The 20309-nt window shown below is 36.5% G+C and overlaps 1 protein-coding gene across 4 annotated transcripts in view; it reads right to left on the bottom strand.

Annotated features, from left to right (window-relative positions):
• The window catches only part of ATRNL1 (attractin like 1), a 431089-nt gene that overhangs the window by 399071 nt on the left and 11709 nt on the right, over positions 1 to 20309 (bottom strand). For 3 of the 4 annotated variants that reach the window (XM_084210857.1, XM_084210859.1, XM_084210860.1), the window contains exon 2: positions 19155 to 19247. The exons of the other annotated variant lie outside the window; for it this stretch is intronic. In XM_084210857.1, coding sequence (XP_084066983.1) covers positions 19155 to 19247 — 93 coding nt within the window. The remainder of the gene's footprint in view (positions 1 to 19154; positions 19248 to 20309) is intronic. 4 annotated transcript variants of the gene reach the window in all.

The following is a 20309-nucleotide window of genomic DNA, read 5'->3' as shown; positions in this document are numbered from 1 at the left end:
CAAAAAGCTGCATAAAAATAATTCCTGTTTTGAGTAAGAGACAGACCACCTACCCAATCCAGTAGCTGAACTTCTTGCACTCTATTTGTTGTCATAGTTACTAATTTTCTCAAAAAAAGAGCAAAGTTTGAAATATTCAAAGTTCTGACCATTCAGTCTTGATTCACAAGACTATTAACAGTAATCCCAAAGGTTTCTCCTGTATGCTGACAGTTACTATTAGAAGCAAATAGGAATTCAAAAAGAATCTGCCAGGAAGCAAGGAGACACCCCATTGCTCTAACATTTTACAATGTTTGCTTCAGCCAAGAATTATTTTTATGGCCAAATGTTGCCACGATAATGAAGAAATTAATTAAAAAAAAAAAAAAAAAAAAAAAGGAAAAAGAACCCATTCCACCAGACTGAAGTGCTCCTATTACTTACTTTTTCCTACCATATTAACAATGTTATTATTTCATTTAGAAAAGTTCAGTACCTTCATAGATTGTGTTACTTTAAGATCACCCTTATGTTGCTTTAAGATCACTCGGAGTAACACATTATCCTTATGCTATTCCTCTTGTTGAAAACAAACAAAAATAAGTTATACTTTAGGTTTCTTTAACAACAAGAGATTTTTATTTTCTAGGCTTTACTTTCCACAAGGCAGCCTCCATTTCCAAAAGTGGTTAAGTGTATGTTCTGGCATTATTCTGCTAACATCTCTAAACTCTGTCAGGGTACACTTCATCTTCCAAATCACCACTTGTTGGGCCCAGTATTGATCCTAGGGAGATCCCACTCATCACAGGAGCTCCTTGCACACAACCAGGCAGACAGCTCCTGACTCACTGCACAGATCCCTTGTCTAGACCCCAACAAATCCCCTTCTGTACCAGCAGGGTGTGGGAACCCATATCCAAAGCCTTGGAGAAACTGAGGTAGACAATGTCTCAGCCCACATCAACAAGCAGGTTACTTTATCGTGGAAAGCAATCAGGTGTGTCAAGCACATTCAGACCTTGGTGAATCTCTGCTGACTTTTCCCTACTCATGTTCTTCATCTGACTTGTAATAACCCCAGGAGAATTCACTCCATTCCAAGTTTCCCAAAAACAATAGTGAGACTGATGGGTCTATAATTTCCTGGACCCCCCTTTTAGCCCTCTTTGGAGATGGAGTTTTCATGAGCTTTCTTCCAATCTTCTGGAACATCTCCCGATCTCCACAACTTCTCAGAGATGACAGAGCAGCCTCACAACATGAACCAGCTTTTTGCTCAGCCTCAGGTGGATTTTGTCCGGGCCCACTGATTTATAGGGGTCAAATTTCTGTAATAGTTCCCACACCAACTCCTTCACTGACAGTGGGTCTGTGTTTGCATCAACCTGGATATTTGCTCCTAGGGCCTGGGGCTCAAAGCACCAGCAAAGAGAGATGTGAACCAAGTGCTGATAATCTCTGTCTTTTCATATTGGTAGTGACTAATTCACCTCTGCTGTTTAACAACAGGCAATGTTGTTCTCTGTTTCTGCCTGTTTCCATACCTGAAGAACATTTTTCTTGTAGGTTTCAATACCTCGTGTCAATTTCAATTTAAGCTGAGCTTCTGCTTGCCTGACTGCATCTCTACACAGCCTGGGAATGCCCTTGGAGTCCTCACCAGGTATTTCTCTACTTTCCCATTTCTGGTACAGTTCTCATTTCAGCAGACTCAGAAGCTCACACTTAAGCCAAGGGGGTCTCTTGTTCCACCTACTTCCCTTACCTTTAAATAGAATTCAATCTCAGTAGTGTCTACATTAAAGTAAGATTGGCTACAGGTTCTGATTTAATCACAGGATTAACATGAGTGAAGGATAAAGTTATTTATGAATTTTTATCCACTTGTGTATAAACTTTATATGTATGTATGTATATATTTATATACTGAGCCATATATATAAGTATTTTATAAGACTTCTATAATTAATTAAACATGCTACAGTACTTTAAAATGTGGAGCAAAAAGCATATGGGCAAGGCAGGCTGAGGTACTTGGCAACAAGGTAATGCACTGTGCCAATTTTTCACTGTACATCACTATAAATCTCATTTTCACTTGTGACCTAGTTCAGGGTTTTAACTTAAGCTTCCTGAGGTAACAGGCAAATGCTCTAAATCCAGTGTGTCACCAACTCCTAAATTTCTCCTTGACTATTTAAATCAAGTTTCTATGCTCACCAAGAGGCACCTATCTCTACCTTTCAATCATTTAAAGTGATTAATATCTAACCATCAGATTTCATGTCTGTTAAGGACAGCTTCCCGCCATGAGAAGTCTATCTCATATCATAAGGCTGCAAGCACCAGCTCCCAAAAGCTATATTAGTTTTGAAAATATAAAAATGCAGTAAAATTTGACGCAAAGACACTTTCCAAAGGAAAAGAAATATCATTTTCTCTTAGCATCTAAGACTTCTCAAGATTTTTTGAAATCCATATATATATATATAAAAATCAAACCAGCAACTCCTTCTTCCTCTCTTCTCTTTCCCATCAGCACACAGCCTCCTAAGAGGTTCCCAGTCCCTGAACACAACCTCAGTACAAATGTTGAGATAAGAAGAGATAATAGCTCTTTTAAAAACTTAATTGATTAATAAATTCAAAGGGCTGGTTACTGAGTAGATTTCAAGTACTGTCTTTCAGATAATTATATAGATAATCACTAACTTCCAACTTCTCTGGCTGTAGCAATTATCAGGACATTACACTATAAAGCACATCCCTCTGTTTGCTTTAAAGAAATGGAATAATGGCATTCATGTCTCTAGGGTATTACAAAGCATTTTTGTTTGGGGACATGAAAGATTCTTACTAGTCATAAAATAGCATCATTTCAGAATACATTTTACTCATGTGGCAGGTGTCATTTCACTCATATTTTATGCTTGACTTTATAATTTATGGGTATGTCACAACACTGTTAGCAACTTCCAACACTCCCTCCAGAAGTGGATGAAGAGGTATAAGAAAGAGAGACTAAGATATTTTTAGTTTTAAATACGACAGTTCCAAGTTTACGAGAATCAATTATTACATATATTGGTAAAGGGCTTTGGGAGTGTTTCTGTTTGTATCAGTGGGGTTTTTGGTTTTGGGGTTTCTGGGGGGCAGTGGGAGGATATCTCTGGCCTGTAATTTGTTCTATATTTAAATGCAAAACCAGAACAAAAGAAATACTGATGTCATGTTTAAAATGGCAAACAAAAGTTTTTAGCAATTTTAGCAAAATATAAGAATGGGGAAACAGAACATACAAAAATTTATCACAGGACTGTTGCCCCCCAGGAGAACACAGGTCAGGGGAGCATTGCCTGGAATGGCCCACTTTAACAGAGTAAACAGCACCACACAGCTACAAACCCACAACCCTGATGGGCCTGTACAGGGACAGAGCAAAGCATGTGGGACACACAGCCAGCCTGCCCTGTCAGTGAGAGGCCACAGGAAGTGTAGGACCATCACTGATGAGCAGGAATTCTTATGACTGCTCTCAGGATAACTAGTCTCTCAGAGGCTGATGATCTGACTTCTGCTAGGGGAAGTTCTCAAAGTTGCTGCTGATCTATTCCCTCTCAGGTCCAACACAAACAGAATGGATTGGAAACAAGGACCCACTCTTCACCAAGACAGTATAAACAGAAATTCCACCAGTACACAGCTTAGTGCTCGAAAACCAGCCGGATTCAACAAAGCCATACACTGAAATTTAAAGGAAATTAGGCTGTGGGAAGAAACAAGTAGAGGAAAAGAAACAAGGCTACCAATCACTCAGGAATAGGGTCAGGAAAATGCAGTGACCCTAAGGCTTAGAGAAAAAGTGATGATTCAGGTAGACAAATGTACTAGAGCAGGGAATTGTTCCAAAACACCTGCATGGTCAGGAGGAATGAGGGTGGGTTGTTTGGTGCTACCCCTTCTCAGATTCCAGTGATCATGCGTCAACGGAGCAGGAGCGGCACACCCACCATGGGCCATACTGTGGACAAGCCTTCTCAGCTCTTGACAGCTATAGACAGATAAATTACAGAAGTATCTGTTTGAATGCTTCTTTAATATGCCAGTTTACAAACATGCCATTGAATATTCCTGCCAGCATTTCACTGCCTCAACTATAATTTAGTTGGTTTTTTCTAATGTATCAAACCAGAAATCGAAACCGCTTTAGTCATCTCTCTCAACAAGGCATCTAACAGTCAATGTAGAGTTAATTTCCTAGCAATGGTGAAAACCTTACAAAAAGGCCTTTGGAAGATACAACAAATATAGAGTAATTACTGCTTTATTTGATTGGCTTAAACAAAACTGGAAAATTCAGAAAAAAGTGCACTGGTTCACATACAGAAGAGACAGACATCTGAAAGGATATTACTCAACTGAAGGAAGGTTATTATTGCAAGGATGCCAATTAAAACTAATCCTGTTTAAAAATAAAATTTACTTACCTTGCTACATAACCTTACCTGCTCTACTGGACAGTTCCCTGAGTACTTTTCTAGTCCACTATTCCAAATAACAGTCATGCACTGACAAAAGCAGAACCTTCTATATAGTCAGTAATTCTATCCTGAAAAACATTTTTGCTTGATTGTTTTTAATTGTGAAGAAAGATTTTTAAATATTTTAAAAATTTTTAAATATTTTGGATGCTTGGTCTTGCTTTTCAGGAAGTTTTACTACAGGTAAAAATAAGTGAGTAGATATGAAAACTAACAAAACCAATTCTCCTTCTAAATCCTAGAAAACCACACAAACTGCAATAAATTCTTAATATTTATTGGAGAAAACTCATCAAATATTCCTTGAAAGACTCTGTTATTGACATGGCCTTAAAGCACTATTCATCACAGATTTCAAAACTGGTTTAGAATCCAGATCAAAAGAAACCTCTCACAATAACAAAAGTCTTAATACTACTTTGATTCAGTTCTCAATTTGTGGACTTGGAATTTGGCATTTGTGGACTTGGATTTGGCATTTCTGCGATGATCTCAGATAACGTACGGCTCTAAAGTTTCCTTCATATCAGTGTTAGATGATCAAAACTGATTCTATGCTTATCAATACAAAAATAATTTTTCTTGTAGATGAAATGTTTTCAAAGATAAATTCCTGCAACATTAACAGCTTAATACCAACAAGAAGTCACAGAAAAGGAAACAAATGTCCTTAAACTTTCCATTGACCCTAAAGCCTTTCAACACTGTTGGAATAAATAGTCTTCTTTCAACATGTGACTATTTCTACACCAAGGTCTTGCCAGAATCAAAGATGACAGAAATCAAAACAAGAGCAAGTGAAGCTACAGACAAAAGAACATTACCTGTATAAGGAAAAATCTGCATTACCTAAGAGCACAGCTGAACCTCAGTTTTTAGCAGAGTTTCTGGTTGTTGCTACTCTTTTGCTAGATCTTATCTGCATAAGCATCTGTTCAGCAATGCTTAAAAAGAGATTAAGAGCTGAGGGAGGGGAAGGAGAAGCTTCAAGAGCAGAAAGGCGAATATTTGGGTATATTCAGCTGTGAAATTAATAAAAGCTGGTTCCAGGACATACTTCTACGTACATCTCTAAATGTTCATCCCACAGTCAAAACAAACTTTTCTTTTTGGCCTTTGAATAGTCACCAGAAGGTGCTCTTAAATCATTAATCTGAATTTCAATCAGTCCTGACCTCAGCTCTCTGAGGACAGCATTGTGCCCAGGACTCTTAGTAGGTGATTAAACTGGAACCTAGTACCGTTAAAGCAAAATTCAAACTAATTCTGGCAGGGCTTGCTTTTCACTAAGGAAGCTGAGAGTTATCATCAGCCTAAAAAGAGCCAAAGGGCTTGTTGAATCATCACCAAAATAAGCTTTCATTTAAAATTGAAAAAAAACTATACCACACCTCTATGGATGTGTGCTCTCAAATGGGAAAAAAAATTCACAGAAATTCCAAAGAGAAGAGAATTACATATTTTACACCATCTCAAACTAGACAATTAGGAAAATTCAGTCACAGCTTTAAGAGAAAAAGGTTTAAGTTTTAGGATTTATAAATATAGCTATTTTGATAAATCCTTTAGGGGAAGAATTGAAAGGGAAAAACAGGTTTATCAAAACATGGTATTTTAGTTTCAGTGATTATAGAAATTAAGCCCAATAAAATACATAAACTATATGCACATGGAAAGAGTTTTACTTTGATCTGTGAATTGGCTCATTTTTGTCATCTGTTCATAAAACCCACACCTGCACTTATACTTTACCATATGTACTCCCTCTCAAAATAGGTGCCAGATACAGATCAGGCTGTACAAAACACCAACAGCCACAGAGGCAGAACAAGGCACAATCTTGTACAGAAGTTATTTCGCACCACCTGTACCTTCCAGCTAACCAAGAATGAAGCAGAGCCCCTTCTCCCTTAAGTTCTCTGTCCAGGATGGAAGTCAGACACGAGCTATAATGTGAACACATTGACCTGGCCAGCTGTAAGTGGCCAGCACAGCAGAGGCTGCACCCTCCATCAATGAGTACTCACCAGCCTGGGAAGCCTGGAGTCACATCTGGACTGACAATCACCAGGATCCACCTCCTGACCAACAGAGACTCTAGTTTCAGGGTGATTTTCGTTTCACTTTCCCACGGTCAAATATCTACCTTAATAAAATTGCTACTTTTTAAACACCAACTCTAAAAGTTATCTGAATATACAAAACTGAGATGCCTTCTTCAGCCTTAGACTGGGAATTGCCAGCCTAATGTCAGCTTTTGCATTTAGTTAGAAAATAAGCTAAATCTTTGCTTACAAAATCACCAGGAATACCATTTTTAATCCCTTTACATTTTAAAATGCTTTTTCTTGAATAAGCCTAAGGATCTGAGTGTTCTAATTCATAGAAGTTCTTAGGCTGCAAATCCATTTACTAAAGATAGGATTATAGAGCACGTGTATATCATTTTACATATGATACTTTTAGGGAATTTAAACTGACAGGCCTGCTTTAAAAAGCTTTCAGTTGATAAGTGAGCTTTAAGGAAGTATTTACTCATTTTTCTTGAATTTCAATACATACCCTATACTATCACAAAAATTTGAAGGGATCTAAAAATTTTACTAAGCATAAAAATGGAAACAGTCTGGTGTAAATCTGCAAGAGTTGCCTGTTGCATATAACAGGGATACAGGACTGGGTATTACAGGCAAGAGAGGGCAAAGCCCAGCTTCAGAAACCTGTTGGAAGGCTTTCAAGACTTTTAAGATGTAGTTCCAGATATTTTTCTCATTAGTGCTTTTACCAGTCATTAGAGAAGAATGGTGTGAACAGAAAATTAACATTGCACATGCCAGGAGAGTGAAGGGTCCTTTAGGTAACAACTGGGGAAACTGGAGAAAATCAAGCTGAATGACTTGTCCCTTGAGTGGGTAGCTAAATTGCAAATAAAGATGTTTAAGAGAGAAAGCATCAATCTCCAGAAATGAATTTAAGCTACCAAGCAGACAATATATGCCTGGGGAGGGGAGGAAACTTGCCTTTTGGTAAGCTTTCCAAGTAATTTTTATAGATTAAAATTTTACCTTTTTTTTTTTTTTTTTTTTTTGCGTGTGTGTGTGTGTGTTTTGTATTTTGCACAGCCATTCAGATCTGTGCTGCTCATCTGTTTCTGGATTTCCTAAGCACTACACTTCCTAAAAGACTGATACATTTGCTGCATATACTAGATCAGGCAACATCCCAAATGAGGTCAGTGACATCCACCTGCTTCAAAACAGGAAAGAACCCCCTCTCATGTCTTGACACAAGCAAATACTGGGACATATGAATAAGTCATATGGAAGCTCTGAGTAGCCACCTGCTATTCTACCAGAAAATAAGATGGCTACATATTGTTAGGTCTAAGGTTACCTTGCATAAGTGTCTGCACAAAAAGAATTTAACAGTTTTAAGCAGTGCCTGGTGATAGACCAGACCAGAAGGCACAGCTATGTCTCTTATGAATAAGGTTGAATAGAGTTGTAGTCCACTCATTGATTTAAAAATAAAACTTATACATGAATTGAGTCAGTTGGTGAGGAATGGTAATCACTCATCAGGGAGCTCTCTCCTCAGGATTCACCACAAAGGATGCCTCTTGAAGGCTTTTTTTACAAAGAATATCTGAATTACTAGTTTTTCCTATGTCTATATGCACATTTTTGCCTCTTGAACTGTGTACTCATATGGCAATAAAAGAAATATTTTTTAGCCTTAAAGGTGCAAGAGTTGGATTAATTTACAGGGAAAACAATATACTAAGACTACATCTCAATGACATCTAAGAGAGTTGCAAGAAATGTTAAATACCCTAGTGAATTGTTGGACACTTAGGGCCACAGAGCTTTTTAAAAATGCTTGATTATCTCAGGAGGTGAATGAACAAGATTATTTAAAGAGTTAGAAGAATGTATTTTAAAATCAGCAGCAAGAGACAGTTTGCAGACAAGCAATCAGGTTGAGAATGACAGCTAAAAAAGATAAGGAGTAGTTGTTTCAAAGGTTTTTCCACTCCTTAGTAAGGAAAATAGATCAGCTAGACACTGGAGGAGCAGTTAAAGTAATTGAGAGTCCCAAGCTAAGAAAGACCATGAAAGTATTATGAAAGTCTAGAGAGAAAAAACATTCAAGGAAACCACACAACAGTGAAGGCTGAAAAACAAAATAAAAAACCACCCTGAAGACTTCTTTCCAAAGAGCAACATCAAAGACAGATTAAATAAAATGTCCATCTTTTTAGAAGATGAATGCTATAATTTAGGTCAACACTGAATGTCCCAGTTGCAATACTGTTGCACAAGGGCCAGCAAGTTCCCATCTCCAAGATCTGCAGGAATCAACATGGAAAGAGGTGCCAAATACAGCATCTTGTACCTGTTGACTCACACAACCATATGTCTGCATTTGCTTTTCTCATCTCAAAACCAAAGCCTTCTTTAAAAAATGTTAAAGACTAAAATAATTATAAATTGAACTCAACTATGTAATGAGGTTACAGAAATCTTCAAGTATTGCCTGTTTGGGGCTGTGACAGGCAGGTTGTCACAGATCACCTGCAGGCTGCAAAGCTTTGCAGGTGCAGTTGAACCCAAGCTAATATGGCAATATTTAACCAGGATACTGTGCATTCTCTACCCAATACTGGTATTTCCAACAGGGAATTCTGCATGGGAAGTATGTTGCAAGCAAAAAAACCAACCAACCAAACAAAAATTATATAATCAGAGAAATAGGCCCCAAAAGGATCCGGAAAGGGAAATCATTCTGCTTAAATAAAGCCATGTGGTACAGTCAGCCTAGCCCTCTCATCTCAGGAAAAAGATGAGCATTCTTGCTAATACTTCAATAAATTGATCATGGAGGGATACTTGATCTTGAGATTTGATGAGAACTAATCCAGCTGTTTTCAGATCAAGCTCTATTCCCAAAGTTCTCAAGGCTCAAAGTGTTAAGTTCTCAGGGGATGCCCAGCTGCTGTACTTATTTCACACTTAGCAGGAACAGCTCTTCCCTGGCTCAAGCACCCAGCAGAAGCAGTCAACTTTCACAAGGAGATAAACAATCTAAATAAATACACAATATCCTAGTCTTCTCTGTATTATTTGGGGTCTCCCCTTTAGAATAAGCTAAAGCTATCGAAATGACAGACATCTTAGGACTCATAGTAACATTGCTGCTGAACCAAACACACAAGTCATCTTCATCATCCAGAATGCTGCCTGCTAGGCACAGCTCTAAGTGACACACTACTTAGTCTCACAAAAAACAAACCAAAAAAGCCACATAATACTACTTACCCACTAATTTTAACATCACAGTTAATAAGCATGCAAAATACATCAACATCAAATTCTAAAAACTCTCCAAAGCTGATTTATTTTCTCCTTACAAGTGTGCATGAAGGGTTCTTTCTGCAGTAACGCTGTATCTCTTTGCTTCTGACAAGAAATTAAGATTGAAACCAACAGAAAAACACAAAAGTGATAAGACTGTATTTCACCTGTGCAGTGATTTTACAACTTCCAATTTCTTTGGCTTACAGAGCATATTGGTTTGTTTGGTTTTTTTAATTACTTGTGAGTAAACATAGAAGAACCTCTCTTGAAAAACCTTTTCATTTATCATACAAAAAGCCTGGAGTATGGAAGGATTATGCACATTTATTTTTGTTTCACTCATATATTTTCAAGAGGGGGATGTTCATGAAAATCAGGTACCTGTGAGCAGTACTGCTGGATACATACAGGATTTAACACCTTCTCCTGTATTAACACTACTGGGTTCAGGGAGGAATTTGCTGAAAGTCTTCTAATTCATTATAAATCTTTCCTCCACCAAACAGTTACAGGAAAAAACTTATTTTCACACCATATCAACTAGAGATGCTAAATCAGATGTACCAGGGGTGTTAAGTATTTAACAATAAGACAATATTAAATAATTGTTAAATAAGTATTTAATAATTGTTAAATAAGTATTTAACAATTTAACAATAATAGAAGAGCACCAACACTTTTCATACTGGGCAAACTGAATAATTACTCTGAGTACAAAGCGTAACTAATTAGCACATCTTAAGCCAGGATGTATGATCCTAAAGTGTTAGATATTTCCATTTAAATTTTTCATCAGTGACTACTTTTTTACTGCAGGGAAAAGAGAACAGAGAGGATGGAAGACTATTCTATACATACATTATGTACTGGTATCAATTTGAATATCTATAGGAACATAATAGAAAAGTCAAAGCAGTTGTACATACTCATTATCACTGCAGATGTAATTTGAGATGGAGATCAGTCACTGATTAAATTGTTACCTTTAACAACTAGACAAGCACAGAAATATTTCATCTTTACAAACTACTGTGTAAAATACATTCTATGGGATTGTAAACTTGCTAGAAGTAGATATTATTTCATTGTTATTGCCAGATAGAATGTGCTCTGAGTGACAGTCAGTATTCACATAAACTGAAGGATTTCATACTTTCATTTATGCAATTAATAATTAAGATAATTGATAGAAGGTAAATAGGGAATATGAAACGTATTCTAGTAGTATTCAGCAGAATTGAGTTTATTTTCTACATAGTGGAAATTTATGAAGAAATGGGGATGAATATTCTGCTCTTTACCTTAAAGCATGAAAATTACTTTGAGGGGGAAATTCAAGTCAGAATTAAAATACTGCCCAACTTCCTAGTGAGGTTAAAATTACAAGAATTCCAGACATGTCTTAGATTACTTAATATCTAATTACATCTTATAAAAAAAAATGAGTTAATGTTAATATAATCTGTAAGTTGGTCAGCATTACCTCCTGTTCTAATTCCACTTTGGCTTTGTAAGAAATATATACATGACAAGGCAATCAACCATAGTACCAAAACATCTGAGCTGTAATGTATAACATTAATTGCACTAGAGCAACAAGTTCCAGTTAATTTTTTTTTTTAATAGTGTTCTCAGCTAAGGGAATTTGTTAGATCATGTGCTTGTCTGAGTACATATTTATATGGCTACAGACTTGTCCAACAAATGGCAAAAACATCAGAAAGCGTGAGGAAACAGAAACAGCAGGTAGCACAAAACAAAGAAAATGTTCAGTGATTTTGACTCAAGATGATGCTGTAAAACATTACCTTGCAAAAGCAAGGCAGCTCACGGAACAAAGTGTCTTGAGTTGGATAATAACACATTTTTAGTAGGAAAAAATTCAAAGAACTTATTGTCCTACCAGATCAGAGACAAGAATCTCTACACAAGAGCCCTAGGAAGCAAAAGAACCAATACATTAACTTACAAGTTAAGCAGCAGGCACTTTATTATATCTATTAAATTATAGCATTTGTCATATTCTAGCAAATATTGTACCTAAATTTAATGCAAAAAAAGAAGAGAATTAATAGAACCTATTAGTCTAGCTTTTCATTATTCTACATTCATAGTTTAATCTAAAAATATGGATGTGAGGGGAAAGAAGAATAAAATGCATCATAAATTTATTAATATCTCACACTACCTTTAATAAAGCAACTATAAAGAAAATTACCATTATAAGAGGGCTTGATAATAAGCTGTGCAATTAAAGCTGGAAACCAAGTTAATATGAGAACCATAATGGAAGTAACAAGTTGGATAGAAATGGGACCAACAGGTTGTGCAGAAGAAAAAAAATTAACCCTATAAGGGAATTAATACTGGATAATGAAGGCAGTCATAAACTGGCCTTAAAAATACACCTAACAATGATGGCACAAATGTGCTAGAGGAATTTACTGATGGCATGAAATTTTTCATATTATTAGAGATTATTATATCCCATGCAGAGAACTAGGTGATGGTAAAGCTACATTAAGAACAGAGCAAATTTAGTAATTTAGTAATTTAGAAGCGAGGGAAATAATTTTAACGAGTCCATTGGAGAAGGGAGATAATTAAAATAGCAAGAGAATGACTACACCACCAATGGAACGCTTCCAGAAAAAGAAAAATGATCCTACAGTGTGGGATTTCCAGAGATCAGGCAGTGATCCAGATGTGGGATTTCCAGAAGCAAGCAGGCAGAAACAGTATCACAGCACAGGAGCCAGGCAAAGCCATATCCATGAAACAGAAGAGGAAAGATTAAACTGGAACTGAGAATGTTATTTGAATGACTAGAAGAAATAAGAGCCTAGCAAGAAGACACTTGCTTATCCCAGCATAATGAAATCTGAGGCAAAAATATGACTCTATACATAAAAAGAGGACAAAAAGAAAAGCAAATGGGAAGAAAACAGCTCTTCTGGCTAAGTGGCTGTGCACACAAAAATGTAAAAAGGGAACTGCATGAACAAATTCAGAGTGACAGTCCAAATTTAGGCAGTCAGAACTCACAGAATCACACTATCAATGAGGCTGGAAAACTCTGAGATCACTGAGGCCAACCTGTGACAAACACCACCCCGTCAACCAGACCATGGCACTAAAGGCCACACCCTTAACCACTCCCAGGGAAATGACTCCACCACCTCCCTGGGCAGCCCATTTCCATGCCCAAATGGGACAGTCAAGAATCTTGAATGCATTTAAAGCATAATAATGCCATTTCTCTCCACAGAGTTTGGGAGTATGGCATAAAGACTTCAATAAATATTCTTTAAATCATGTATACAAGGGCATGCTTCTAAGAGATACCTGATCGAGTTTCAAGTTCTGCCAGAGGTGATTGCAGGGGTTTGTGCTGATGTTTTGTCTTTTATTTATTTTTTTCAAACATAAAATATCCCTGAGCATAATGATAGGGAACCCCATTTGCCACATACCGGTAGCCAAGAATTTCTTTGAACACAATAATTAAAGCAGAAAAAGTATAGAATGTTTTCACACAGTTCTTAGATCAATTACTTGATGTCTTTGCCTTTCAAATAGTGTACATGGACTAGGGCAGTAATCCTTCAAGGCTGGGGAACAGAAAAGGGAAAAATAGGAGAGAGATGGACCCTATGCAGAGACGTCAGCGGCCAGCAATTTCAATCCCTCTGCCCGGTAACATCAGACAGAAATCTGGAGGGAAATGAAGATAATGGTAACTTATAGACTGAAGTAAGGTAAAAGCAGTATTCAAGCCTAAATTGCAAATCAAAATGCCCAGCTTTGCAGTCCAGTCCTGAGGTAGCTATTCTTCACAGGAACCTGAGGCTTTTTTTACACCCTGCAGCTTGTGAGGTCCTCAGCAGCCTCACTCCCAGGCATCCATAAAAGGCTGTAATTGCTTGGATGAAGCTGGATGTCACGTCTCCACAGACATATGAATCTACCTAGCTAACTCCTCAGAGATCCTGATGGGCAATCTGGGAGCACAGCTCACAGGAAGGCTCTGGCAGTGATTTTATATTAAAATATGAGCCCATAAGGAAAAGATGAAACTCTTCCTCCTTCTCATTCCCACTGTCATTCAGCTGCACAGTGATTAGAGGCACTAGCCCCACATGAGGGAAGGTTTGCAGTAATCCTGTAGCTGCTTCAAATCAAAGAACCACCAGCATGGAGCTTCTATTTTCATGCAGACTCTGGATAATTCTATTTTCAAGTATACTTTTATATACATATATATATATAAAAGTAGATACATATATACAGGTCTATCTGGTTTAGAAAAATTTTCCTTTTATATGCAAGACTTCACCTTTAACTCATACAAATCCCTGCTGCTTTATAAGCATGCCTTTTTAATTAATCCCAACTTGCCCGCCTTCTTAATTAATCCCAATTTGCCAGAATGTTGAGGAGGCAGGCAAGTCATTAGAAAATAATCAAAGCACTTGAAAAGGAAAAAAAATTAAAAAGAAATACCAAAAAAAATTTACAATACTTCAGGAACATCATCAGGAGGTTTCATGTTAAACTAAAAAATTCAGAAGTTGAGGAAAATGCTCATATCAACTTTAAAAACTCACATTTAGATAATAGAAAATTAAAATACTCTTGAAATGGCAACTATAAATTAACAGGCCAGGGGAGTCAATTTTCATTTATCTCACAAAAAGTGCCACAATAATTGCTATTTGCAATTTCTAATAAAGTCCTAGGAAGGCTGAACCATAATAGAAATAATAAAAGAAACTTAAAACATTTATGTTCATTCAAATTTCACAACTCTAGTATTTAATGTTGACCCTCACTGTTGGCAATTTTCTTTTTCTTTTTTTATTTTGTTAATTAGAACTCCCTGCTCCCTCCCCCATAAAGCCCAGACCTCTCTACCTCATTATTCCGGGTTGTAATGTTTTAGCAGTTTCAGACAACTGCAACATTCATCTAGAGAAGAAAAAAAATATTAAGATGAAATTACCATAACATTGACAATAACTGTCAATGAACAGTTAGAAACATATTTATAAGTTAAAAATATATTTTAGAAATCCTACCTATTTTTCCTATTAATAATTTAAGTAATGAATCATGAATCTTATGTTACTAATAATAGTTCAGCCATTAATTAAATCTATCATATTGCTCCAATAAGTGTGCACTGGTGGTGAAAGACCATCATCAGTAATGTGGTGATTCATACCTGCAAACTCATATCCAGAGTGAGCACATTCCACTATCACAGAACTCCATTCATTAAAAAAAAAATACAGCACACACATACAAGTCATAGGTCCAGGATTAGAGGTTAGAAATAATCTAAAGAATACTGTCAGTCTCCTAAATTGTGAGAAACTGAAATTAAAAGAGAGCTCAAATGTCACTGCACAGTTTCTTTTCCTCCCATTTAGGAGACAGCTGAGGTGAGCGGGAGTCCTTATATGAGATTCACAAGTGATTTATAGAAATCTAAATCATAAACCAAGCATAGCCTTTTATTTCTGCAGATACAAACACCAGTGAGGACACAGCTCAAAACAGAAAACTGCAGTAGTTGAGACAGAAAATGAACCTTAAAGATCAATGAAGTTTTAAGCTATGCTAGGAAGGGTTCTACCAAGTCTTCTGTCATTTATACATTTTTTTTCCTGATATATAAATTGCCATTTATGATTATTATTTAGGTTAAAATGAAAAAAAAAAACCTATTTGGTTCTGCATTTATTAAGCACTCAATTGCTTTTATAGCTTAGTAACAAAATTTTGTCTTCTCCTATCTGTTAATTTCTAGTGCTATTTATGTTTCCTCCCCTTCTTCAATCCACCTCCCCTCTCCCATTAGATTATGCAATTACATCTATTTATGATCTAATAAGCTGTTTCATCAACAAATGTGCAACACAGCAATATGAAACAAATTCATAACCTCTCTGCTGATTTATAGAGCAGTAAAAAGATATAGGAAAAGAGAGCATAATTTATTGTAAAGGCAGTAAGAAAACCTCTAGAGCATTTTTCAGAGAAATTAAATTCTCAAACTCCCTATCACAGGGCAGCTTTTAAATAGGGACAATCACTAAATACTCACTCCAAAGCTTTCAAAAAAAAAAAAATCAATTTGATGATCATTATTTTGCAACAAAATTTAATGCAGACTCTCAAGTGAGTGTTATCCATTGCAACTCGGTCTGTGCAGTGCTTAAAGAAAACAGTTGTGTATGGGAAAAAACCACAACCAGCACATGAAAACCATGCCTGAGGCTTCTGGTACAGAATAAAATAAACTACAACTTCTTCTGAGGCACAGATGGGGAAAGTCCATCACTCTGAAAGGCTGCTGGTGTAGAGTCACAGGGCTCTGGTGAAGACTTCCCCTCAACCTTTGAGCTGGACAGAGAAACCCCCCTCAGCAGAGCTCTTCCAAACAGAATGAGAACCCTTGGGTGGCTCCTACCAAAGGTAGCAGTTCCACAACACAGATAGAAGAATTCAAAGTATAAATTTATATATGAAAAAGGAATGCTGAACAAATCTATTTGGCTTCATGAACATCACTTTTTTATCTGTTTGGGTTTTGTTTGATTTGTCACTGCTGTTGTTTTTCACCACAACCCAGACAAACTTGAAATCCTTGAAAGATGTTCAGCGACCACACATTCCAACCAGAAATGCCCCTCTACTTATAATTAAAAGCTTCCTGATTTCATGCTTTAACTGCTGATACTTGTTGGTCAGATGCATTTGCCAAATTACTGAATACAAAAGGCCTTTCTACTCATACAGTCATGCAAATTCAGTCCACACAACACAAGCAGCAAAAGTCTGCTTCGGACATGGTTCTAAATCAAAAAAAATGCACTTTGATAACATTTTTGAACACTTACAAAAGACTGTTGCTCGATTCCTACAACATCAAGTATGTCTAGCACCAGTAACAGAAAATATTAGTTGAGGAATAAGTATCTCCCATGACACCAAATCTTCAGACATTCCTGACAAATACACCACTACTGAGTAATGCAGACACCAGGGTTTTTTACTGAAAACAGAAAGCTAATTATTAAGATGCTGCATTAGTTCGATGAAACAACAGAAACAGGCTTAAATAGCTACAGAATCAAATACACAGATTTTTTTACTAGTTGTACAAAAACACCCCCACACTTACTCAATTTTTCCTCCTACCTCTCAGCATATAATTCTACACCAAAAAAATTCATCCTGATCATTTTTCTCCATGCTCTTTAACATAAATTCAAAACCCAACTGCTCCAAAATAAGTCACACACTGTAGTCCAGTAGTCCAGTTATTGTTTTGCTTTTAATGTGCCCATTGCACAGTAAGATTGTGATTTCTCTTCTGCATCCAAACACAGTAAGGCTCCCAGAGATTTCATAAGAGCATCTCTTTTTATTTTTCTCAAGAATCCTCTGACAAGGATAAGCTAAAAATATTTTAACAGAGGATAGGGAATTCTACTTGAACAAAAACTAGCATTTCGCTTTCTCCACATGGATAAAACACGTTTTAGGAGAACATTCCCTTGGACATCTGTAACTCAAGCAAAATATTTGAAACCACAACCCTAACTAAAAGCAGATAGAAGGGAAAATAATTACTGAGCACCATACTAACATAATTAAATTCATTCAGAGGAGAACTGTTTGTAATATAAAGACATTCTTAGCATGAGACAACACCTTAACAGCTTGATTCTAAAAGTACCAGGACATAAAACACCAACCCCCTAACAGTTCATTAGGTGAAAGCATTATTTCATCAACTTATTTATATCATTTAAAAACCTCTCTAAAAGGAATTATTCTATCCAGCCAAACAAACTCGAAAAGCATTTAGCTCAAACATGACTTATCAATGTCATTCCTCCCTGGTATCCTGACATTCTTTCACTGATAATTTTTTTTAATTCAGTTCGCTATAATTTTAAAAGAAAATGAAATCAAACATAATAGGCAAAATAACTCAGTATTCTAAAACTTAAGGCAATATATATGCACACCCACACACATTATGTATTAAAAACCTGCAGGATAACAACCATTCTGCCACCTATACATGAGGGACACACTTTTGTCATATAGACATGATTTTTAAGAGCCTGATTATCCATTTCATTCTATGAGCTTCATATTAAAGAACAAATCCTAAACAGATGAAATACAACAATTTAATACTATGGTAATTGAAAGTCAGACCTGCAGTCTACTTTCAAGTGCAAAATTATGAACAGCCTCATTATTCCTTCTTATGCCATAAATACTAATTTAATTGAGAAAATATAAATTTAATGTAATTTTAGTTCTTTATATATTATTATTAACTATCTTATTACTAATTAAGTAATGAATAAAATATTTATATTAATTTTTTATCCTACAACTACTACCAAATCCATGCTGGTGTATGCCTTCATAAAAGCTAACCTCTCTACAAAACCAAGAGCTGTTTCCCATCCTGGATCAATTACAAGCCCCAAATCTTGTTTTGTGGACATCCTAAAATCTCACCTGTTTCCACAACACTCCTTACTTTTCATAGAGTGACCTCCTGAGAAGTGTTTCTTTCAAATCCTGCCTCAAGCAAATTCTTTAGCAAGTCCGTGGAACCTCTGAACCGAGTTCATTATCCACACAGCTCCTGAAAATTACTTTCTGAACAAGTCTATTTCCCCCTCCCAAACCTCAACATGATTAATTAGATGAGCAAACACACAGTATTTCTGATCTGCAGACATGTACATACACACAGCTATGCCATTTTCTCTTTGCTGCTCAAGTGAGTAATTTAAGAGTCAAAAATCAGACATGCACACAAAACTCTAAGAGCTACACAGGCAAATTGAGATTAAGTATAATTCAACATTAGGGAAAACAAAAATCCTTCTGATAGTCTTAAGCACAGACAATTGTTGCCAAGAGAAGCTTGGGCTCCCCATCCCTGTGTTTTAAGACCGGGCTGGATGGAGCTCTGAGTAATCTGGCCCAGTGGGAAGCATCTCTGCTTATGCAGGGGGGTTGGAACAAGATTATCTTTACAGTCCATAGCAAGCAGCAGGTCAGATTTATGCAGCCTGTAACCCAAGTTAGCACTGAAATCAAGTATAGAGATGCCCTGAATTATATCACCATCTTATGCTGTTGAGCACATGCAGAAAAAGAACCACCTCATGCCTGCGTTTGGACCAGTAAATGCAGCTTCTCCTGCGCTGCAGCAGCCCCACACACAAACCTGCTAAACCTCAGGTCATAATTCCCTTCAGAGCCATGGTTTGCTGCCCCCCAGGCATTTCCATACAGATATTTCACAGTATTTTCTACTTTCCTGTGGAAGCAATGACAAGATCTTTTAGACTAAAAACCTTAACTATAAAGCAAGTACATCCTACCAAAAAGAACATAATGTACAAAGAACAGAGAATTCAACAAGAGCAATCAAAGTAACTCTTAAAAGCAGAAAATAAAGGCATCCTATCATTTAAACTACATGACCAGAATACATATACTTCCTGAGTTTGCATAAAATCCTGTCTTAGAGTGTGGCATAAACTCAGCCAGCCTCCTCAGTACTTCTGGTCTGTTAAAAACAAACAAAATAAAACAAAGAAGAAAGGAAAAAAAAGGTCTTAATAGAGATGACAACCTCAAAAGTTTCTGCTACTTAAAAAACTGTAGATTTCTAAACAGAGGATGCCTGCAAATTTCCTTCATCAAATAATGTAGTTTTTTTTTTTAAGTATGCTTTTAAGTAGCCCCAGAATAAGAGATATGATGCACTGACATCTAGGTCTGCAATTGCATAATTATGAGGACAAAGAAGAATATTTCTTCCATTAAAGAAAGTGTGACTATGCTCATACTCACCAAAATTTGCATATTTATTTGTGTCATTTTCCCAGCCTCGAAGCACAATAATTTTTATGCACCTCCAGTGACTTACATAAAGACAATAAGGAAAGATGTCAATTGCAAAGTTACAACATAAACTAGAATATCACACATTGCACAGTGTTCTCCTGGATCATCAGAAAACCAGACTAAAGCTCAATTTCTGTACTTAATCATGAGGACTAAGGTTAAGTATGTTCTTCATCTGCTTTGGTTTTCATTAGCAGATGGAAATAAAAGGACACATTTAACAGGATGATTAAAATATAGTGACTGAAGAGCTACAGGATTATGTGTGAAAAAGAGCTGATCAGCCACAGGGGGTTTTATTAATAACAGGTAGGGCTTCTTAAGATCTTTATTGAGCATGAGCACAAAACTCTCACAGCAACATGTCAGAGGAAGATGCTCTCAAATTCCATTTCAGTGTAGCATTGCAAGCTTTCATCATACTAAGAGAAGCTAATATGCACTGGCTCTGCTTTTCAGTCCAATTGCT

The sequence above is a fragment of the Fringilla coelebs genome (genome assembly GCF_963513975.1).
Source record: "Fringilla coelebs genome assembly, chromosome: 8".
Lineage (NCBI taxonomy): Eukaryota > Metazoa > Chordata > Aves > Passeriformes > Fringillidae > Fringilla > Fringilla coelebs.
This window is presented reverse-complemented; position numbering and strand designations above follow the sequence as displayed.